Source organism: Chrysemys picta, chromosome 1 (genome assembly GCF_011386835.1).
Source record: "Chrysemys picta bellii isolate R12L10 chromosome 1, ASM1138683v2, whole genome shotgun sequence".
In the NCBI taxonomy this organism is placed as follows: Eukaryota; Metazoa; Chordata; order Testudines; family Emydidae; genus Chrysemys; species Chrysemys picta.
The window spans coordinates 103629670-103654220 of record NC_088791.1 but is presented as its reverse complement, the minus strand read 5'-3'; the positions used below and the strand labels follow the sequence as shown (position 1 = coordinate 103654220).

Here is a 24551-nt window from a genome sequence, read left to right as displayed (position 1 = left end):
CAAGCCCTGATGACCCCCTGTAATTACCGCCTGTAATTAAAAATACAATACTATAAAATTATATTTTGCATATGTACTCTTTATTATATACTGTACCTTACTGTATACATTATACATTTATACATATTACTGTACAGGGTTGTATACACAAAACCATGTACAATATACTGTGCTTTATGGGCGATTTAAGGGATTTTCAAGGGTAATTTTGACTATACGCAATTTTCGCCTTACACGCTGACTTTAGAACCTAACTCCCGTGTAAGATGCTACTCCACTGTAGCCTTTTCTGCAGGTTCAAAGGGGATATTTTCTTTGTTTATTCAACTAGCTCAATGAGAGTTGATTCAAAGTTAAGAAACCAATGTGAAGTTGAAAAGGCAGGAAAGCTTGTTTGTCGTCTCTCCCCCCCTACCCCTCTTTGAATAAGAACTAGGTGTAAAAGGATGATCTACTTGTTCCAAAATCTTGAGGGACATGGTGACTGGAAACAATCATTTGAATTCATTAACTACAGATGATACTTCCTTTATTTAATAAATCAGTTTTAAATGACACACATATTTTGATAAACTTTTTTCTTATGTTCCATTACTTTTAAGGTAGTTTTATTTAATAAAAAAAATTAAAATACTATTCATGTATTTTTAATTGAATTTGAATTTCTGTCTAAATGGAGTTTTACACAAACCCCATATAAGAGATTAATCAGATACTAGAAATAAATATATCCTTCACCCTTTGAGTTTTAGATTTTTTTTTTTTTTAGAAAAAATTAGATTAAGAAATCTGAATAAAGGTAAATTAAGCTACATAATTGCTTAAATAAACATGTATACATATAGTGTATCCTCCTGGTTTAGTATAAAGAACCACCAAATTTAGCATAAGTCTATAATTAGTGTAAAGGCTTATCTTTAGTTGCAAATGACATGTTTTAATGGTTACCAACTAATGAGAACCAACCTTTCTGTAGGAAAAGAACTAAAAAATAGAAATGGAAATCATGATTAAAATCAATGATTTAGATCAAAGTTTCCTGTTTTCTGATTTATATCACTTTGATTTAAATTAGTCCAGCCTGATGCACAGTTCTGTTTGAATGGATCTGCTCTGGAATGTGATCACAAACTAAAAGGATCACGAACTTTGTTATATGAAAGTTGGATTTCTGGAAATATTTCCTGCCTATATAGATATCCACCCCATTGCTTAGTTAAGTTTGTATTTAACAGTTCATCAGATATTCTTCAAGACACTTCCGTTGGCGAGAACAAGCCAGGGCTGCTATACAAGAGGAAGTGGCTTGGCCCAGTGATTCTTTTCAGTAACTGGCTTTTACACCCAATACATCAAGAAAGAGCAGTTTATTCTAGGTTAAGGAGACTCTTCAAAAAAATACAACTTTCTAATAAGAGCAAAGTTTCTTTGTTTCAAGTTGTACTGTGAAGGCAGTAGAAATCAGAATGTGTTAAGTAGTCCATTGTTTACACCTGCTGCGTTTCATCAGGTACATAAGGGATCAGGGAGCCTGCTCTTCACAGAATAATTCCAGACATAAGAGTGGTCATGGGTCATGTTAATAAAACCGTCCAAAGAAATACTTGTTACAGATAACCTATTGTATCTAGCCATTCCTTGAGTGAAAGACTTATTTGAAACATTTACAATGCAAAGAATCTCATCTTCTGGGAATGTAATTTAAAATTTAACTTGGGAAGATAAGAGAGCATTCTCTTCTTGACTCGCTGAACAATACATTTATTACAAGGGAAGTGGGAAGTAATCAAAATGTCAACATCCTCCCTCCCCCTCAAAAAAAAAAAAAAAAAGCAGTGTGTTCAGAGCTGACTTTGACTTATTAATGAAAGTTCCTGGGGAATATATCCAGTGTAGTGGGTCTTCCTGGCTGTTGCATGGCTGGATTAAGGGCCCAGCATGGAGGGCATATCAGAGGGAGAGGAGAAGAGTGTCTTTAGTGCCATAAACAATTGCTAGTATTATCAGCACACAGCCCCTGGCTAACCCTAATGTAAATATGCTGGATGAGTAGAGGAAGGGGCAGATCCTTTGGGTTTTTTTGACACTCTGACTTACTGAAAGACTTTGAAAATAATTTAATGTTGAGGTTTTGAAAATAAATAGGGTAACTGGGTTGTGTACAAAGAGAGGGAGGAGTTCCAAGACTACAGGACAGCTTTGAAGAAGACAGAATATTGTAAGATTATTAAGAGCACAGACAGGGGAAGAACTAGAGATGAAAAAAAAGAAAGGGTGAGGTAGAGCAAGGCCTTGTGAGAATGAAGTTTTATTTTGATTTGGAAAAAGGAGAGGAAGCTATTAACAATGTAGGAATTGCCATGCTGGATCAGACCCATGTTGTGCTTAGTCCTGTGTCCTATTGTCAGTGTCCAGCACCAGAACAGGGAAAGGACATTTTAATTTAGAAGTATTTTTGTATAGGTTGGACATAACAAGGTATGTTGCTTTGCTTAGTATGATTGAGTTGCAAATGAAATATGAAGGGTTTTGTTGTAGGAATAGAGAAGAGAAAATGGGTTTTGTTTGAGATGTCAAAAAAGAAGCAAATGGATTAGAGCTTGGGAGTGGAAAAAGTGGAGAGAGAAGTCTAATCCTGGCTTGCTGTGCTAGTGTCTGTGATGGAAGTAGAGTGGAGCAGTGAAGGGGGTAGAAGGGTCAGGAGGAAAAATCAGAGTTTTTTTTTTTTTTTTTTTGGTCACGTTGTGTTCATGAGAGGGGAGCTGATGAAATACTGTTGAAGAAGGGAAGTGGTGGGGTTTGGAATACTCAGCACATAGCTCATAGTTAGAGCCATGTGTGGTTGAAGGTGCCCAGAGAAAGGGAGAAGAGTTCTAATAAATGGATGTCCTTGGTGATTTTTGTTAATTTGTTCACATTAAATCAACACACAATACAAATGCTAAGAAGTGGCATTTCTGAACTTTTTGGAATACTTGGTTTCATATTTTTTCTCAACTTCTGGTGTGGGCAATTAGATGCAACTAGTTAAGACTGGCAAATTTTGGAACACTGGGTGATCTAATAGTCCTCCAGATTTACCTGCTCTTTGGCATTCTTCCTAAACTGGAAACTTTTGCTTACTGTACCCCTTTGCTACCTAAAATATAGTTAGCTGATTGCAGTCAATGCTTTCTAAGTCTCTAAGAGGATGTTGCCTTACCTGGAATTTTCAAAAGTAAATTTAAGTTTTTTGTTAATAGAAACAATCTTGTACAAATATATTTATATTTATGGACCTTTCTGTGATGTGATGAGTATCTTCAGATTTTATTGAAGTACCTGTGAGTGCTTGAATGAGCCCCTTGTGCTATTACAAATATTATAACTATATATTATATAATAGCTATAGGCTTTTCCTGTAAGCATAATAGTTAATAATACAGAACTACCTTCTAATCTTGATCAAAAAAGACGAGCATTTAAAAGAGGTAGCGAATTACTAAAATAGAGGACGTTTTGAATAACATTAAGGACATTTTTTTTCCCCCTCTGTAGAGGAATTTCTGTGAGTATTGTTAAAACTGTACAAAGTCCCATTTTTGTCTTTTTCAAATGGAAAATGGATTGAAACAAAACTTGGTTACCACTTAAGAGTTGTTTGAGGACATGAATTACTGCTTCTTATTCTTGTTTTTTAATGAAATATAATTTGAGAACTCTGACTTTTGCTTGGTTTTTTAGGACATTGCACAAATAAAGGATAGTATGTGCTTTGTCCCATGGAGGAGAGGTCAAGCTTTAGTTCATTTGGCAGCGCCTGCTTGGCAGTTATTGAACAGCATCTTCAGCATCTGAAGAGACTGGTAGGTCTTTCAAGCCCTAACAACTTTTACCATCTGAGAAAACTGAAGTGTGTCAGAAAAAGACAAAGATCTTGGAATCCTAGGAAGGATATTTCATTTCTGAAATCCTTTGAACTCATTTAAATATTCTGGCTTGTAACAAGTTTACTTGCTAAGACTGTTAAAGGTGACCTGAAAGGGTGTTTTCTGTTTTTTTGTTTGTTTGTTTGTTTTTTGTTTTTTTTTTCATTAAAAAAAAGGGGAAAAAAAGGCTTCTATCCTTTTTGCTGCTTTAAGATATAAAGAATACCTGAAAAATGTTTAAGGTCCCCCTCCACCCCCCATATCCACTTGTTTTGCACTTTAGAAATAAAAGGAATGTCAAATCTCCCCTCTTCTCTTCCCTCCCCTTTTAACAAGGTGTTAGAATGGGCAAGTAAATATCCTTTTCTAACACCTTAGTTAAAGGTGCTGAATCTTTAACAATGCTTCCTTTATGTAAAATGTCACTGAAGTTATACATGACTCAAGGAGAACAAATAGAAAGTTTTAAACAGTCTGACTAAAACTCTCTTCCTCTCTCCATTGTTCCTTTCATTTTCTAGGCGCTTGTGATATCACCGTTATTTTTTAAATTCTCCATAGTTTTGCAGCCTAGAATAGGTCCTGAATTCTTAGCAGAAAATTGTTTGTTTTTTAAAGCTTTTCTGACCTCCTTTATTACAAAGAATCAGAAAAAGGACACAAGCCCAGGTTTTTTTTCTTTGCATGACACATTTAATGAAAATCAACAAGTGAAAGCAAGAGGTATCCACAATCCCTGCCTTAACTTCCTCCTAGAAGATTCTCACCTTGAGAGGCAACATGATCTAGGAGAGCAATCATAGCTTTGGGAATTTGGAACTCCTGAATTCAAATCCTTGTTCTGTCATTGACTTGCTGTATGGTCTTAAGGTATATCTTTGCCCTAGTTTTCTCCTTCTGTAAAATGGGGATAGTTCTAAGCATGCCTTCACCATCATATATAAATGCTTGCTTCCTCTTAACCCTTGTCTACAATAGTGATCATTGCTAACATTTTCTCGTTGCTCCCATCAGTCCCGCACCACCAGTGGGGACTTTAGTGAATATAGATTTCCAGACAACTTGAGGCTACTGCTTGGAATAGGGCTAAATAGTATGATGGCTACATGGAGACCTATTCACACTAGCACACCCATAATTGTTACCACCAGTGGAAAATTATACCAAAAATCCCATTACAGGTACGGACACAGAGGTGTTGTAAGGATTAGTTAATACTGCTTCAATGCTATGAAGAGGTAAAGTGTTATCTAGGAGCTAAGTGTTTATCTTCAGTCCATTTAGTTTTATTTCCAATTTAAACAGTTTTTAGATTCTTAAATAGTAGTAGAGGAGAAACTCTTGCTGATTAATGAGCGTATTTCTAGAAAGCCGAACCAGTCCAATGGATGCTACTAGATGCATTGAAAAGGTTAAATACTTCTCAAGAGCAGTTTACTAAATATATAGTACAAGACAGAAGGAATTGATTTGATTTGATTTTTAGCTAATTCATTTTTTAAAAAGTGTTTTATTGGCTATATGAGTATTTTCTTGAAAAATCATGTTAAATTCTGTATAGTTAAGGAGGTAACTAATGGACAGAGTTGTAATATGTTCTGTACTTCAGACAGTATTTTTCTTCCTTTTGACTCACTTACCAGAAATAATGCACAAGATGCATTTACAACTTGAGGTTATCTGTTACTTTTATCTTAATAACTGTTTTGTATTCCCCCTTCTTGCCAGGTCTGCACAAGCTGTGAAGACAATGCAGAAGCCAATGGTTTTTGTGTGGAGTGTGTAGAATGGTTATGCAAGACCTGCATCAGAGCTCACCAGAGGGTTAAATTCACAAAGGACCATACAGTCAGACAGAAAGAAGAAGTATCTCCAGGTAATACATTTTGCCTTCTTCTTCACTCTGGGTGCAAATCTGGCTTGGATAATTTTATTTAAGCCAGTATACTTTTTTAGGAGGGTATGCACCTTACTGTAAATTTAAGAACGAACCCCCCCCCCCTCCCCCCCGTTAAACATGAAGGGATAAATTCATCCCTGGTGAAAATCTACTGAAATCAAGGGATTACGTTAGGTGTGAGCTTGGTCCAGAGAGACTTGAATCAGGAAAAATGAGGCAAATGCGTGCTTAAGATATTGTTCCACACTAAATGGTATTAAACTGTTTTTTAGCCTTTCCCAAATTGATTAAAGTGTGTAGCTTCAGTTTATAATTTTACTGTATTTTTAAAAGATTTTAAAACTTTTTGAGGCAGTAAGTTAAGCACTGTGAAAAGTACTTGTTGGCTGAAAAAACATTAGGGAAAAGGTTGTAAATACTTTTTGCAACTTTAAATATATTTATTGCAAAGTTATTTTTCTACAATTTTAATAGGTTTGTTGTACATATTTGGTCTGTTCAGACTGCACTCATTCTCTCTTTCTCTCCTCTTGCCCCCCCGTGTCTCGCGTACACGTGAGCTTGACTACCCTTATTCTTGTACATAGCCAAATGGTAGCTTTCAAACCAGCTACTTATCTTCAAAACTAAGCTGAAAGCTACTTAATTTAATATTCTTGGGGTGTTTTTTTGTTTTTAAGGATACAAGGTGAGTCAAAAGTAATAGGCAGCTGAACTCACAGGGAGATGATAAAAGCAGTAAAACTGTATTTTTTTTTCTTCCAGTTCCTACTAACTGCCTTCTGTACTGTTTAGCTCTCAACTGTCCTTGCTATAACTTGTTTTAGCTAAGTAACTAGAGTTCCAAGTTTAACTGTCAGCCATCCGGTTTAGATGCTTAACAAATTATCTGAGTTTTCAAAGGTACTGAGCACATGCAGTATGGTGTGGTATTATTTCTTATGTTATTAACACTTGTCCACTGAAGCTAGACAGAGACTGCCAATTCATTTAGAATTGGTTACTGGTCAGCTGTTAGATGGTAACTTCTGGTTACTACTGTTCTTGTCTGGTTTTAACAAGTGAGTAAGAAGTCAAAGATTCTGTTCCCCATTATCAATCCCCTGAGCTGTCTGACATCATGGTCTATGAGTGACTTGAGCACAATAAAATGTGAATGACTGTTCTTTTATTATCAAGATATTATGAAGAACTGCTAGTTTATAGTTGGTTCTGTCATGAGAATTCACTGCCTTGTCAGGCTTAGACTATTGGGTTTTTCTGACTTTCCTGAGTCCCAGAGTCAGGCAAGTAATTGTTTTGTTTCCAGTGCAAATCTGCCTTCAACTCCCTCTACAGGTATGCTGCTGATATTCCCCCATCTTCTACTCCATGCTCAGTCACAGAGCTGTCTGCAGAAGCTCTTTCTGAGGGCTCTTTTCCCTCAAGATTGTTAGCTAATTTTTCACCATCTCTTCACCTTCATCTCCAGGTGGCAAGAGGAGGGTCTTCAGGTGAATACTTCGAGGAAGGCTAGGAACTCCACTGTTCCTACAGTTTTACCACGTCATGTTTGATTTGTGCCCTGTCAGCAAAGCTTAAGGTTCCCATTCTTACATTCTGCTCCATGTGCTGGCAGACCACTTGCATACCCCTTAGCTTCTACGCCTTCATTTTCAGCCTGACCCCATACCATTTTTCCCAACATAGGTCTTTCTCTTTCTCTGCTCCGGGACCATGACAGCCAACAAGCTGCAGTTCAATCAGTGGGGGAAGTAGTGAGAGCTGTGTGGGAGTCCCCAAGATGTTGTGCCAACCAGCTTCTATTGTCTATAGTGCTCTAGGAAGAGCTGTCATACCAATGCCTTTTTTCTGCCTTGCTTCCCTCACCATTTTCCCTCCGTTCCTTTCAAGGATTTCTGAGACATCAAAAGTATTCACTATAATCCTTGCTGACAAAGAGGAACTTTCCTCCCATTTGGTAATTTAGGTCACCCGCCATCTAAGGAACCCTTGGAAGTCTTGGAGGAATTGATCAGTTCCACTTTTAAGATAGCTGAACCAGCAACCCATTTTCCTCCAAGTCCTTCTCCTAGCCAGGACTCCTTAAGATGAAGTGGTAAAAAGATCTGTCTCCCTGTACTAGAATCTTTTGAGAAAATTGACTCTCAGTACTCCTACCCTGGCAAAAAGAAGTCCATTAATTATACCTCTATGAAAATCCAGTCTGATAAGACCACCTTTTCTTCTGTTCTGAAGATGGATTGCTTTTTCATATTAAGATCCTTCTGAGGTAAAAAAGGTTTTGAACCCAATTTAATGGGGCGAATTCTCCAAAGGACTTTGTAGACCAGAAGACTGAAAACTTTTTAAAAGGGACTTTGAATTGTCTTCCATGTCTTTTGTGGTACCACAATATGTATAGTGTCTGCTCAAATGCCTCTCAATATCACCCATTCTCTCTCGTACTTTCAGAAGTACCATAAAGATCAAAAGAGGGAAACTGAAACTCCCCACCAAACTGAATACTAGCAAAATGACACTATCTTTTCGTCTTCAATGCTTTGTGTGACATCACCAGATTCTTCTCCAGATCTTTTTTTCCCCAGAAAACCTTGGCCGAAGAACCTAGAACACTACACCTGTGGGTAGGGTCACTACTTCCACCAGCAGTCTGGTTCAGTTGCCCTTTCAAAAGTCAGAAATGCTTGACAAGTCCCTAGCAAAATCCTTAAGAATTCTTTGGATGTCTGGATATAATTTAATTCGGGTCTGTAGATGTCCGGAGTGGGGCTCGTCCCTCGCAGGGGCGACCGGGAGCCAGGCTGCCTCACATTACGAGGCCGGGAAACCGTTCAGTCTTGCAAGCCCAAGGCCTAGGTTGGGGCGGGGCAGCAAACAAGCAGTAGTTCAGGGGCTCAGGCCCTCAGGCAGGGCTGAGCATTGGCGTGAGGGTAGGGGAGGAGGAGAGACTGCCACCTGGGGTGGAGTGGCAGTGGGGACACAGGCCCACCCAGCCCGGGGCCCTAACAGCAGCAGTCCGTCTGCTGCTGGGTCAGTGGGGATCCTGACCGCAACACACTGACATGGGCTCGGGGTCATTTATCCCCGGGCCACTTCCAATCTTCTCCTCCATGGGTACCTGCAGGTCCTCAGTCTCCTCCACCGTGTCCCAGACCATGGGCTCCTCAGGGCACTGAGCGCTGGGTAGGTTGGGCGGCTCCTCCAGACCCTCGGCGAGGGGAAGCTCAGGCGGCTCCTCAGGACACCGGGCTTGGGGCCGGCTCGGTCAGTCGTCCTCACGATACTGGGTTCGGGGCAGGCTTGGCCAGTCCTGCTCAGGATACCGGGCTCTGGGTAGGCTCGGCCAGTCCTGCTCAGGATACCGGGCTCGGGGCAGGCTCGGCCAGTCCTGCTCAGGATACCGGGCTCTGGGCAGGCTCGGCCAGTCCTGCTCAGGAGCTCGGGCACCTGCGTCTGTCCTCTCCGGCGGCCAACTGAGCGCTGGGGCCGGGCCTTTATACTTCCTGTCCCGCCCCTTGACTTCCGGGGGGGCGGAGACAAGCGGCGGTGACTCCGCCCACTCTGGCGGCTGTTCTGGCTCGTCCCTCGCAGGGGCGACCGGGAGCCAGGCCGCCTCACTACAGGGTCCAATGTCAAGACATTTACTGGAGTTCAAGTCACTTCACCTCAGCTGCAATTTCCAGTCCTCACAAAACCACCAATCTTTTCATCCCTTTCAAAACACCGGGGCCAAGAATTCTTCCCCAAGTCAGCCAGAGGGGCCTCTCCAGAAGAGGATTTTCTACAAGATAAGCTCTGCTGATTTGAGCCCACCTACCTGTGGCAGGAAAGCCTAAAAATATCTTCTTAACCTGGGCTGATACCACACACTGTCAAGATTCTCAGACAAGGTCTTCTCATAGACTTTCAGGAGTCACCCTCTCTAACTTGTCTTTTGCCTCTTCTAATTTGAAGACTATGTGAAAAGATGAGGGTTTCTAGACTGTAGTGCATTTTCTTTCCCTTAGAGCAATAATCTTGGTTCCATCATAAGAAAGGTTTGTTCTCCAGGCTCTTTGTGTTAATTAAAAGATCCAATAGATGTTCATCCAATTCTGGAGCTGTCCAGCCTCAATCATCACAGGTGCAAAACTTCAGAATGAGGCTTTAGCTTTTCTAATCCAAGAAATTTCTCTACAGAATGCTTTATGATCCATAGTGTAGGAGCTGATCTGTTTGGGGTTTTTTGACCATTTTCACCAGCTCAAGCAGAGAAGTTACTGCAGGAGCCTGTATAGGCAGGGGGAACCTTGTTTATCTAAACTCAGACCTCAAAGGACTCCCAAGGGTTTAGCAAGGGATGTTGTGTTCAGGATGTCTGTCTTCTTGTTACGTACTCTGTTTTATCTGTTAAGTAAAGAGCAGTGGTGGTCTAGAATCTTGTACAAAGTTTGTCTGTGTGTGAAGTGTTACACCTACCTACACTTCGGTTGGAATTCTGGAAGAGAGGTACAGGGGAAGAGGGATTCTAAGGAGTCAGCATTGGTAATGGGGTAGGCTGTTTGACTGTGGAGGTCTCAGCACAGTTTGCAAGACAGGGGTCTACAACATCCTGAGAGTGTGCCTACAGACCCCAAGACAGAGGCAGTGCCTAGATGCTGTTAAAACTCTGGACACTCAAAACACCTAGGGATTCAGCAACTGGATCGCCACACAGTGAGTGGCCAAAAGGGGGCATTCGACTGGACTCATGACGTTCCTATTTTCTGAAAGCAGCATCACTTCAAGGACCCCCATGGAGCCTCAATTAAGTGTTACACACTCATACTAAATAACCCTTTAAGTTACCAGGAAAATGTTCTTGTCTTTTTCTAACTCAAATGTTTGTCTTTCTTTTGGCCATCAGAAGATTAGCATATTTTGTGGTTTCTTTGCAATAAGTAGTCTTGTTTTCAGATAATGTGGTTGGAAAGGCAAGCTCCCCATTTCATTTTGTAAGAGAAATTTAACCTTCCATTTAAGCGAGTCAGTTTCCTTGTCCTCTTTTGTTCTTAAAGCCTCTCTCATCCTGAAGCTAGCGCTTTTGTAGAATGGCAAAATTCAGCGTGTATAGAATTATAGTGTGGGGGAAGCCCAGTGCTTTATTGGTGGTACTTACTTCTGCACCTCTTTCTTCATCCAGCTGGATTAAGGCCACTATCTTCCAAGCTTCTAATCAAGATCTTCCAGAAATAGAAGTGTTCACTAGGGATACAACTACTTCATGGACAGAACTTGCAGGGTAGCTACTCAAGGGTCCCAGTCACAAGACAAAGCAGACATGCTTTGTGTTCAAAGGCAGCAGCACTGGATGAACAGAATCCAAGGCTTTCATGGATATTCTTCCATGAAAACCCTTGCTACAACAAAGCCAAAGTATAAATTTTCAACTGTTTGGCTTGAAATGTCATCGCTTTAGCACCTCATATGTTTGTACTCCAACTGTTGGAGGGGAGTGCTATTGCAGTGAAGGAGGAGAAGATCTGTTGTCTGCCTCCAAGACTCGAAGAAAGTAGAAAAGTCCAACAGTTCCAAGATGGAACAATGGACTGCAGTTCAAAGAAGACAGAATGGAGACATGGAAACTAACCAACTTCTCATTCTAACCCAAGCAAATAAAGATTGTTTCAACTTGCTAATAGAAATTTTAATCCTCCTTTATTCTACAGAGGCAGTTGGTGTTAACAGTCAGCGGCCTGTTTTCTGCCCTTACCACAAAAAGGAACAGTTGAAGCTCTATTGCGAGACCTGTGACAAACTTACATGCCGGGATTGCCAGTTACTGGAACACAAAGAGCACAGGTACCAAAGTAAATTACATATTTTTATACAACTAGTAGCTGATGCCTTATGAAAGATGTTGAACTAATTCTGAATTGGTTGCAGTACTAGCCTAGGTTATATTGTTGAGCAGGGCTCCTGCTAAAATGCAAAATTATTTTTTAACAAAAAGACCCATGAAGAAACTGAAGTTCACTGCTGAAAGGTCTTGCTAAAGAAAGTCAGTGGTAAAGTTGAAAGTAGAATCTCTTGATCTTCCAGCTTCTAACCCTGTGTGGGCCTTCCATTATTGGCAGTTTAATTGCAGTAGAATCTCAGATTTACGAAAACCTCGGGAATGGTGGTGGTTCGTAACTCTGAACAAAATGTTATGGCTGTTCTTTCAAACGTTTACAACTGAACATTGACTTAATGCAACTTTGAAACTTTACTGTGCAGAAGAAAAATGCTGCTTTCTCTGTATTTTTTGAGTAGTTTACGCTTAACACAGTACTGTACTTGCTTTTTTTTTTTTGTCTCTGCTGCTGCCTGATTGTATACTTCTGGCGGCAAATGAGGTGTGTGGTTGACTGGTCAGTTTGTAACCCTGGTGCTCATAACTCTGAGGTTCTACTATAGATGGAAATCTTTGCTTTGTAGTTCTTCAAACTGAGAACACTTAAAAGCACCGGGGCTATATTATGTAACTATATGGTCAAACATAACTCTCAGTTTGCCGTTGAACAGGATGGTTGTTTAAGAGGACCTTACCAAACCTTTCAGAAAGGGGAAATGTTCATTTCTCTCTGAAGAGCATTTATTAGAGGAAATCTAAAATGTCACTTTAATGGCTCTCTCAAAAACTAATACTCTTCATTTCTATGAAGAAAATAATTACACAAGAAAAATACTTTAAAAATCAGGCATATTTGCCTTTTATGGGCTTCCTTGGTGTTAAACTCAGTCTTTTAGCAGTGTTTTTAACTGGAGTGATGATTCTGTTGGAGTGCAGTCTGTTTTTTAGTAAGTGTAGTTCAAACCTCGTTCTCATGTTTAAATAAATAGTCACTGATTATTGCAGGTATCAGTTTATAGAAGAAGCTTTTCAGAACCAGAAAGTGATCATTGATACACTAATCACCAAGCTAATGGAGAAGACTAAGTATATAAAATATACAGAGAAGCAGATCCAAAACAGGTATGTATCATGTTACTAAAGAATATTGACATACACTGAACATAAGAATATTACCTAACTCACCAATACTTTCAACTTAAAGTATTCCTAAATGGATTTTTTACATAATCTCTGCATTGTTTGTTTTATACTTCCAAAAGGAAATAATTTCCAAAATGTTTTCAGTAGTGAAATATGAAATTCTTACGTTTTCAGTTGGGTGTGGTAATCCTTGTGGTATTTGTTAACTTAAACTTGATGTTGGTTACATAACTATTCTCTTTAGCCTGTAAACTTCCAGGACAACAGGAGGGCAAGCTCAGCCAAGCAGGCTGCTAGGAGATTTTTAGAAGGCAATTGCGGTATCTCGTCCCTGCCCACCCCCATTTTTAGTTTTTCACGATATGTATCTCTCCTATAAATGAGATGTTATGGCTTAGGTTTTTGTAAATAAATGCATGTGACAGATTTACTTGAAGATCATTTGTGGAATAACAATATGATCAGGGTTCATACCTGACACTTGCAAGCCAAAGACGTAACCACGGTTGCAACAGTACATATCAAAGTGGGTCCTAGCAAGTACCTCCACAGCACTATTCAGATGCAGTACCCTGGGAATCTAAGTCCAGTCTTCCCCCTAGTTTTAGCTTTCGGAGATGGAGAAGTTTTACTGTTATGCTTGTTCTCTCCTCCTTCTCTTTCACCACATCTTGGATGCTGGATGCAAACCACAATCTCCCTCCCTCCCTCCCTCCCTCCCCTTGCTCCTGGATGTCAGGAGAAAAGTAATACTCTTCTCCTCCCACATGGAATCCAAGTGTCTTTCTCTCCTTCCTAACTTCTTCTACCTGGTGTTTTTAAGCACCTGTACCAGGTATTCAGCACTGCCTGATACACATGCATAAGGTAGTGAAAAGCGTTCCCTGCTCTCTCTCATTCACCCCACCAAAGAGAGGGTAGAATGAGCAGCATATTGATTGTGTCAGCAGTGTAGTAGCAATATTCACATCACTAGATAGGGCTGCAAGCAGTGCTCAAGCAGGAATACAATTCACCATTGGCAAGTGTATTGTTTCAAGCCATGCATTAAAAACACACACAAATGCAAAGGCTGCTACATTGCTGGATATCTTCTTTCTGGAGAAACTTTCTGTATTGGGGGAAAAAATGAGATCCTGAATTCCTGTGACATATGGAGACTTTTGTATTCCCTGCCAGAAAGGCTTAGGAGAATATTAAAATCAAGACTATTTCAACCATTCATTTTTAATCAATAAAATTCCCTTGCTTATATAAGTGTCCTACTTTTCTAGTTCATATAATTAGAATTTCTCAGACTTACACCAAGGTCAGATGCATTCCTAAATCTGTGTTTTATTTTTTTTTAAACTAACTCAGCCTGATAATTTTCCTGGCTAATGGCAACATCTGATCCCATATATACTACTGGATGCATGTGAGCGGGAATCCACTGCATTCTGTGCAACAAATAAGTCATTTCATTTGTTGAGTCAGGATGAGCTTTGGTGGCAGTTTCTTAAGGACACTGGGCTAAACAATTCTAAATATTTATTCTTTACTTACAGAATCCTTGAAGCGAATCAGAATCAAAAGCAGGTGGAACAGGACATTAAAGTTGCCATATTTACACTGATGGTAGAAATAAACAAAAAGGGGAAAGCTTTGCTGCATCAGTTAGAGGTAAATTCACTTCTAAGATTATAAGTAACAGTCATCGTGCAAGTGCTTTTACAGGGGCTTTAAATGATAATCCATCAAAATTCAAACACCGCAAAAACTGTCTTTCAGCAGGAGTTACATGATGGTACCCCTTAATGAGGAAACTTCAAATAGGGCCAAGCAGAGAAATATTTCATACAATAGCAATTTACTTTGCCAGTAACTTTGAATTTCTGTTTGCATTTAGTTTTCATGAATCAGGGCTGCCCTCCCTCATAATCAAGCAAAAGAAGCTGGGCTGTGCAGTGAAGTCACAGATCTATGTATGATGCAGGGAAACTGAGGTTGAGATGCCACAAATTCAGCTTTCCAACTTTATTGTAATAACAAGTAGGATAGGACAGTCTGTGAGGGAAACCTATCTAAACACTACCATAGAGTAAAAACCCATAGAAACTTCTTTCTGTCACTAAAGAAAGAAGATGGGAATCTGAATACACAGTGGGCTGATCTCTTGAGTAAGAGTGTACCAATTTTAGTCACTTTTCAGAGTATATAATCTCTCTTTAAATCTCTTCTGAAAAATGAGGTGAAACTATTTGATATTTTTGAGGATTATCATGTTTATGGATTAGCAAGTGAGAGCTAATACATTTCTGCAGTAAATTGAAAATTTCACTGGAAGTGCTTTACCCTTTCAGAGTCTGTCAAAAGACCATCGGATTAAGCTTCTGCAGCAACAACAGGAAGTAGCAAGTCTTTCTAAACAGCTGGAACATGTCATGAATTTTTCCAAGTGGGCAGTTTCCAGTGGCAGCAGCACAGCATTATTGTACAGCAAACGCCTGGTAAGGCTAGGAAAGACAGTATTCCTTAGTTGCTAAGGGGCCATAGCTAAGTCAAACAAGTGAATTTTCTGCGTCTTAAGTAAAGTCAAGGAATTAATCTTGTTGATTACTTCAGTATATTGCAGCACAAGTGTGTAATATACATTTTTCCCCCCTACAACAGCACAAGTTGAGGAGGATGTTAAAACTTTGACTTCTGATCCCTCCTAGATATTCCTGAAAATTTTAATTGTTGCAAGTTGTCTACTGAGATAGGGATTGTCCCACTTCTGTGGAAGTGTATGAATCACTACTGTTAACCTTTTTAGGATGAAGCATGTCTGTGTGTATACATGCTCATACTATTAGCACAACTTTTTCAGCTTAAGGATGAGGTGATCCAAACATAATGGATAATGTAGATATAGCTTTTTAATGTAAAATTAACATGTTGGCTCCTCCACAGTCAGTATAACCTTCCATTGAAAGGGGTTCTAAGACCTTGTCTTCAGACTTGCAAGTATGCATTAAGTACCTGATGGACTGAAGTAGTGATGCTATAGGTTGATACATACTAAAGCGAAACTTTTTCATTTTAAAACAGAAACCAAGGCCTAAACATACAAAGGTCCTGCTACATTACACATACAATTGTGATTTTTAAAAAAGATTAGAGATATGGGCATTTACACAATTGCAGATAAATGGAGTTATATCGACACAGTCTTTTTTGCTGTCACAATTGTTTGCTCATCCACACCTACCAGGCTTCCTAACCATGATTGTATCAGTGCATTCTGGGCAACTATCCCATCATGCAAACTATCAGCAAGACACCAAGGGAGACTTTCAAAGCACAAAGGGAGTTAAGTGCCTAGCTCCTGCCAAAGGCAAAGACATTTGAAAGTTGGATGCCTGGCTGTTCTGTGCCCTTAGAAATCTGCTCCAGAGGGCATACACCTGTACAGAGCAACATGTGAGGCTGTGCACTGTGGGGTATCCTACCACATAGAGCTGGGAAGGAGTATAGCCTAGCCAACTACATTACACAGATTACAGCTAGGAAGCCGTATCCACACTGCAGAAAAGGGAATGGACTGAGCAGGTTGCAGAAAGACATCTGTGTGCCAACCTAGACTTCTGGCATGACCAACACACTGTTAGCTACTGTGAATAATTGTAGTAGCTAACAGTTTTAGTCTTGTAATGAATAGATAAAAACCATATGTAGAGCCAGGTATGCCATAGACAGTTTTAAAAACTCTCATGTGAACATGAACTAAAATTGAAGCAATCCTGTGATGTTAGTACCCCAGCTACTGCTGGTGTCCACAGGAATCCTGCTTTGCCTGCATTCAAATTGGTAGTGATTACAGCTTTGAACATTCCCACATCCCCTTTTAAAAAATATATTTTGTCATGCATTTTCACACTGGTTAGGTATTCTAGAACTGACCTACCTAAAGTTTAGAAAACTACAAGTAAATAAGGAACTCTATGAAAATATTTATGTAGTAGGTAATCCATGTCAATACAAGTAGGGAAGTTAATTTAACCAAATAGTATGAGATTAAGAGGCATCTTCAGTAGAAATTTTTTTTGGGGGGTGGGGGAAAGAAAAGTTTTCAGAGGAATTGAGATTAGGAGGAATCCAAAAGGAATAAGTGTGTTGAGTTGGCTAGCTTTTTCCTGTCTGAAATTATGTCTGTATTATGGTATAATTAGTACTTGGATTAATGTGTCAGCCCTTGCTTGTGTTTCCCTGGGCCTTTTCCCCCAACATTTTTCCTTCCTAATGAAACCTGAATTTTTAATTGTCTGACCTGAAGTATTCTACTCTTATAATATTTTCTCTCCGATTGTAAACATAATCTAATCCTTGAAACTAAGGGCTTAGAAAAGCTCTTAGCTATTAGAACATTTCAGAGAATTCTTATATATTAATTCATTTCTTTATTGGAGGGAGGGAGGATAGAAAATTTTATTCTGAGATAACATCCTTTCTAATGAGAATAGTAAGATCTGACACAAGTGAGAACAGATAATTTTCAGACAAGGAATGATCACATAAAGAACAAAATTTATTTGCAAATATATTGGGTCATTACGTTGTCATCTAGGGATGACTACGTATCGCTACAGTTAGAAAAACATCATTTATTTTATACTATAGTTAATGAGTGTTGAAAATTACTTTTTGTGTGGGGGGGGGTTAGGGTTAAGGGGAGAGTGGGAAGCTGAAAATCCATGCTTTTAGTTGGTTGCACAAACTTATGTTCTTTTCACTCCAATTCAAGGCATTTTGCTCAGATAATAAACATTAAACCCTGTTACTGTCTTGTGGGAAAATTAGTACAAGTTAACCAGGGTTTTTTCCTAGAAGAAAAAAATGTGTTTTGTACAAGGTGTTTTCCTGTTCTAGATTACATATCGTCTACGGTATCTCCTTCGAGCAAGGTGTGATGCTTCACCAGTGACTAACACCACTGTCCAGTTTCACTGTGATCCTAGCTTCTGGGCTCAAAATATTTTCAATCTAGGTATGATGTGGCTCCTGCTTGTTTTATCAACTTCTTTAGAAACTGGTGGTATCACTAAAAATAGTTTTGTCAGCTGACCGGCCTCCCAGATAAATAATTGAGCGTATTTCTCATGTGTTCTTTAATATATCTTCTACCTGTGGACAGAAATTACTCTATAGGGCATGTCTGATCTGACTCCATATTGGATGCTGTTCCAGGTAGTAAGGCTAGATAGGCAGTGCCTAACTAGTTTTAGCTAACTGAGGTGGGGAGATGAAAAGGAAAAAACTACAATGGGAAACTTCAATGAAACTGCATCAGGTACAGAAAGCAGTCTTTTGAGCAATAGTTTTCTGTTGGAGTTGGGTGCTTTTTTCCTAGCTCTGTAGATTTTGCTTACTGTCCTTGGCAAATTGTTAAAGCATAAAGCTCATAAAGCAAGCAAAGATTGACCATCCCCACTGTACCATGCTCTCTAGGCAGGCTGGATTCCTACCTTCAGACTGGCATTTGCATTTTCTCTTCTATCTGCCACTGGCTAGGTTTCTGCTTGTACATCCTATGATAGGGAGTTTTGTGAAGAGCCTGTTCAGTATGATTGACTAAGTATACGTACTCAGTCTAATGAAGACATGCAGCATAGGAACTGTCCTGCTAGGAGCAGGAATTGGAGGCTAGAATGTCTCTATCTTGAGGAATTTGATAATTGTCGTGCCTCCCTTGTTTTCAATATCTGCAGGGTTTTTTGTCAGTGTCTCCATCTTTCTGTTGGAGAGTGATTTTGGATGTACCTGTCAGGCATTTTGGCCTTTGGTCAAAAAGTGCAACCAGCTTTGCATTATAACTAGGGCCCTACCAATTTCACGGCTGTGGAATCAGCCTTTCTCTATGAAATCTGATCTCCCCTGCTGCTGGGAGCCTGGGGCTCCTAGCTGCTAGTCCGGACATGCTGAGAAGGGACAGGAGTTGTCCTTCCCCTGCATGGCTGCTCTTGGTGGAGAGATAAGACCCACCTCCAGAGGCAGCGCAGAAATGAGGGTGGTACACCCTCACTTCTGTGCTGCAGCAGCCCGGGAGATGGGCTCCTGGCTTGTCTCTTCTCCCTCCGCCCCAGTTCTGGGCGCCAAGCTTGGGGCTTCCTCCCCCAGTGGGTCCTCCCGGGCTGGAGGCTTCTGCTCTCGGCGGTTGTAGCTGGGGCAGCCTGGGGTCTGGGCTTCTGCCCCCATCTCACGATTCCTGCCACAGCTCGGGGCATCTTCCCCCCCAGTGGTTCCTGGGGCTGAGGACTTCCACTTCTGCTGGCTGCAGCCAGGGCAGCCCAGGCTCGGGATTTCCGTCCCCCAGGGCTCCTGCTGGGGCTCAGGGTGACCCGATCGGGGCTTCTGGAGCTTCTTCTGGGGCTGGGGCACCCATTTTTCCGGGTTGGGGGGCTCAAATTGACAGGGGGACCCTGCCTTAATCTGTCACTGGCCTGGACTGGCAGCTAGGAGCCCCTGCTGGGGTGCTCCTAGCAGCATGCGGGAGAGCCTCTCCACCTCCGAGAACCTCCTCTAACTGCAGGAAGCTCGAAGGCTGCTGCCTAGGCAGCACAGAAGTGAGGGTGTCACTCTTGGTACCCTTCCCCCTCCCCCGGCGCAGCAATTTTGCAACCCCCCCTACGATACCCCCACCGTTATAACACCCTGAAATTTCAGATGTAAACATCTGAAATCATGAAATTGACCAATTTTAAAACCCTCTGGCTGTGAAATTAATGAGAATAGACTGTGAATTTGGTAGGACCCTAATTATAACAAAAAGGTGGGGAAATGTTGGCATAAGAGGATCTTGTCATGACAGCACTTTCTCACAGGTACTGAATAACTACTCGATTCTGTTTCAAGTGATTGCATATGTCCATTCCACTTCAGGTATGTGGGCGCTCAATGCATTAGCATCTGGGACTTTTCCCTTAGTGGTACCTGTTGGGGTGGTGCATGCACCTTCTGCTGTCTCATGCTGCTGTGCGAAGCTGTAAAGGCAAAGCTGTCCCTGACCTCCCTCAGTTCCTTCTTAGTGCTGTGACGGTTGTCGGAGCACTTTATCTTGTTGCTGCAAGTGTTTCCCTTTCTTAGTCTTGTATATAGTGCGCACTTGTTTAATAGTTTGCTTTAACAGAATTTTTTGCTATTAAGTTTCCTTGTCCTGGGATACTTATTAGTATGTTCTTCGGTTCCCACCACAGGGGTATTAGTGCCCAGTGTCGAGGCATGCCTCGGTCTCTGGGCTTCAGGCCTTGTGATGCATGCAAGAAATCAGGGCCAGGCAGTGACTCTCACTTCAGGTGACACACATCGGAGACTGGTGCCAAATGTGCAGGGACTTTAAGCCCAGAATTAAGAAGTACAGGGAAGTCAGACTAAAGCACCTTATGGAGGCAGCCCTCCACCTACCCAGGGAGCATCCCCATTTAGAGCATGCACCAAGCGAGTCTCCTTCAGTTAGGAGTGGTTACCTGTCTTCTCAGAGTCTCAACACAGATCTTCTCTGGTACTGAAGAGGAGGCACCATAAGCTGACATCAAGGGACTCAGCACCCAGGAGAATAAGGTCTCTGGCACTGAAGTCCAGCAAACAAGCTGGGAAGGAAAGTCGAGTGTGCTTGATGCAGAGGCACTCCCTGCGGTAAATAGCACATCAGGCAGGGTTGCTGACTGATGCTGATTGCAGCCTTGTTGAGACTGACCTCTAAGGTGATACCATCTTTGACTCAGCAGTATCAAGAGACTGTCCCAGTGCCAACAATACCTCAGGTATATGCTGTGACACACGATCTGCTGAGTCTCTCAATACCAGTGTCACCGGCAGTTTAGGAAACATCTCAACAGAACCTTCTAAAAAGTGTGACTTCCTCCCTAGACATGCAGGTGGAGGTAGTTCCGGAGAACTCACACAGATTGGTTGATATTGTGGGATCTGTGGGGCCTTCTTAAGTGGCAGTTTGCATAAACAAGGCTGTTCTGGAGTTCACTAAAGTGTTATGGCAAACTCCATCTTCCATGCCTCCTACAGCTAAAAGGACAGAGCAGAAGGATTATGTGCCCTCATGGAGGTTTGTACATTTGTATGTCTTTCCATACCTGGAGTCTTTGGTTGCTTCAGTTTCTAATGAGAGCACGCACCAAGGTCAGCAGACATCTACTTGAAAATTAAAAGTTGCAAAATAGCTTGATCTTTTTGTGGAAAAAAATACATTTGACAGCAGGATTACACCTCCGGATTGCTAATCAGCATGTATTGCTGGGATGTTATAACTTCTCCCTCTGGGACAATATTTTAAAATTAATAGACAAGTTGCAGGGGGAGACCAGGCAAGAGTTTCCACACTATAGTTAATGAGGGAAAGATGATGGCCGCTTCAGGCTGCATTGGATGCTGCAGATTCTGATGACCGAGCCAGGGCATTGGCTGTTTGTGGCTGCAGGCATCAGGTCCTCCTCAAAAGGGCCAACAAACCATTCAAGATCTCCCCTTTGAGGAACTATAACTATTTGCACAGCAGATCGATGACCGGCTTCATAGCCTGAAACAGACTCTAGGGCTATGCACAAGTCTATGGATATTTACACTCTTCTGCCAAAGAAGCAGTGGTTCTGTCTACAGTAGCCTCATCATTATGCTTTCTGTATGTCTCACCATCAGGACCTGGCCTATAAAGAAAGGGAGAAGTTACAGGAGAATACCTCTGCCTACTCTTTTTTTGTTTTGTTTTGTTTGTTTTTTGTCTGCTATAAATTTGTCCAGACAGGACAAGAACACCATTTTGACATTCTGGTTGAGGACAGCTTACCAGTTTTCAGTTTGCCAGCTTCTCATACCCCGATTTCTTCCAACAGACTATCCCACTTCCTAAGTGCTTGGACCCATATTTCTACAGATCAATGGGTTTTACACATGATGGAATTGTGATACACTCTTCAGTTTATTTCTACCCCACCACCACCACCTCTGTCCCCCATCCCTTTTCAGGGACCGTTCTCACAAAGGTCATCTCTGAGGTACAGTCTCTTCTCTTGTTGGGAGCCATAGAAGAAGTTCCTCTTCTGCACAGAGATAAAGGGGTTTTATTCTCGCCACTTCCTAATCCCAAAAGCAAAAGGAGGTCTCAGAACTGTACTAGACATGCAGGAGCTCAATAAATATCTAAAGAAAATAAAGTTTTGCATGTTCACTCTGGCTTCCGTTATGCCCTCCCTGGATCCTGGCAACTGATGTGCTCACCTTAAAGGACACACATTTTCATGTCGCAATAAATCAAAGCAACAATAATTCCTCAGATTTCTGGTTAGCCGATCCCACTGTCAGGCTAAATGGCAGGTCTGCAAACTATCTGTGACCCCATGTGTTTTTACAAAGTGGATGGCAGTGGTGGCAGTGTTTCTGAGGAAATCAGAAGTTCAAGTAAACAACAAGGAGTCCGGTGGCACCTTAAAGACTAACAGATTTATTTGGGCATAAGCTTTCGTGGGTAAAAACCCTATTTCTTTAGATGCATGGAGTGAAAGTTACAGATGCAGGCATTATATAATGAAGTTCAAGTGTTTCTATACCTGGATGACTGGTGGGTGAGAGGCCAATCCAAGAGCCAGGTAATATCTAGCATGACCATGATCCAAACCACCTTCAGCACAGTAGGATTACTGATCAAAGAGGAAAAGTTAGTCCTCTCTCCTGTTCATAAGATAGAGTTTACAGGAACAGTCTTAGATTCTACGGAAAACAGGGTGTTCCTCGTGCAAACAAGATTCCAGACGATGCTGGCCATTTTATTAGACGTGAAGGCCTATCCTACCACAACAGTTCAAAATTGCCTCAGACTTCTGGGGCATATGGCCTCACGTATTTACATGGTTCGGTTGGCTAGGCTTCATCTCAGGAAGCTGCAGAGCTGTCTTAGCTTGATGTGTTCTCCAATTCGTCATCCAATGAATAATAATAATAATAATTTAGCACTGGCCCTTTTTGGTGTGTTTCCATGGTTTATTACACAGTTTCAGAAGTTGAAGCCTCCAGGGGTTAAAGCTTCAGAGTCAAGGTTGATCAGGGAACATTTTTTTCCCCATAGACCATGTCTTGTAATAGTATATTGAAGAAACTCAGGCCTGAAGTTGTGTTGGCTAGAGTACTAGCTAGACCAGGGGTCTCAAACACGCGGCCCGCGGGGCTCTTGTGTGTGGCCCGCCAAGCTCCCCATGCCCCCCGCCCCTCTACCTACCCGTGGGATTGCTCCTGATGCTGCGAGCCCCACGCTGCTCTCTGAAGCAGCCGGCAGCACGCCCCTTTGGGCCAGGGGGGAAGGGGGAAGGAGGCAGAGGGCTCCGGCATTGCCTCCTTCCAGGCACCGCCCCCTGCAGCTCCCATTGGCCGGGAACAGGGAACCGCAGCCAATGGGAGCTTCGTAGGAGGTACCTGGAGGAGCGGCAAGAGCAGCACAAGCAGGGAACCCTGAGCCCCTCCCCCAGGGGCTGTAGGGACACGGTTCCAGCTGCTTCCTGGAATGGAGCAGCGCGGAGCCGGGGGCCAAGGCAGGCAGGGAGTCTGCCCTGGCCCCAGTGAGTGCTGCTGCCACCCCAGAGCCGCTCTAGGTAAGCGGCACCAGGCTGGAGCTCACACCCTGAACCCTTCCTGCACCCCCAACTCCCTGCCACGAGCCCCCTGCCACATCCCGTACCCCTCCTGCACCCCAACTCCATGCCCTGAGCCCCCTGCCGCATCCCCCACCCCAACTCCCTGCCCTGAGCCACCTGCTGCACCCCAGCCCCCTGCCGCACCCCTCTTGTATCCCACACACCAACTCCCTGTCCTGAGCACCCTGCACACCACCTGCACCTCAACTCCCTGCCCTCAGCCCCCGCTGCACCCTTTCTGCACCCCCTGGGGGCAGCGTTGGGGTGGGGACTTCAGGGAAGGGATTGGAATGGGGCAGGGAAGGGGTGGGGCCTAATTGGAAGGGGTGGAGTGGGGGCGGGGCCAGAGGCAGTGGCGGGGGTGTCAGGGATGCGGCCCTCGGGCCAATGCACTAGTCCTCATGCGGCCCTCGGGGTCATCTGAGTTTGAGACCCCTGAGCTAGACTCTTTACTGACAGTGTGATAATATCTAAAAGCTAACTGGCTGTTACTAAATAACTTAGTGATTGGGTGCTGTTTAGAATATATCTAAGAAAATGAAATAGCAACATTTTAAAGTATCTCAGTTTAAGTTAAATAACCCATAGTTTTCAGTGTAATAGAAGGGCCCTCATTGTTATTGATGGCACAATAATGCATGCAGTTCTGCTGACACTGATTCTGGAAAGAATTGTTTACCCATCTTTTAAACTGCAATTAGGAATGGTGGTCTGATGGCATAAAAAGAGGGAAATGAAAACCTGCATATCTCCAAAGAGTAAGGTGAACATTAAAACTTGTATTTTTATTTTTTACCAGGTTCTCTGGTAATTGAAGATAAAGAAACCCCACCACACATGCCCAAGAGCCCTGTGATGGAACCAAATTTACAGCCACAAAGTGGCTTACCTTCAAACCAACTGTCTAAGTTCCCAACACAGATCAGTTTAGCTCAACTACGACTCCAGCACATGCAGCAGCAGGTCATGGCTCAGAGGCAGCAGGCTCAACGCAGGGTAGGTCCAGTGGCTCTACCAAACCCAAGAATTCCAGGTCCCATGCAGCACACTCCTACTTCTCATCAGGTAAACTATCGTTGTTCCAGAGA

General features: G+C 42.1%; 1 protein-coding gene across 8 annotated transcripts in view; it reads left to right on the top strand.

Moving 5' to 3' along the window:
- TRIM24 (tripartite motif containing 24) overlaps positions 1-24551 on the top strand; it is a 138223-nt gene that overhangs the window by 73176 nt on the left and 40496 nt on the right. For 5 of the 8 annotated variants that reach the window (XR_010597937.1, XR_010597936.1, XM_065581845.1 and 2 more), the window contains exons 3-9: positions 5637-5784; positions 11499-11631; positions 12671-12787; positions 14356-14470; positions 15151-15297; positions 17699-17816; positions 24263-24528. Coding sequence is in view for 5 of the 8 variants with exons in the window: in XM_065581845.1 (XP_065437917.1) it covers positions 5637-5784; positions 11499-11631; positions 12671-12787; positions 14356-14470; positions 15151-15297; positions 17699-17816; positions 24263-24528 (1044 nt within the window). In the remaining 3 variants the exon portion in view is untranslated. The remainder of the gene's footprint in view (positions 1-5636; positions 5785-11498; positions 11632-12670; positions 12788-14355; positions 14471-15150; positions 15298-17698; positions 17817-24262; positions 24529-24551) is intronic. The other 3 variants (XR_010597938.1, XM_065581852.1, XM_042851647.2) reach the window with 2 other exon arrangements.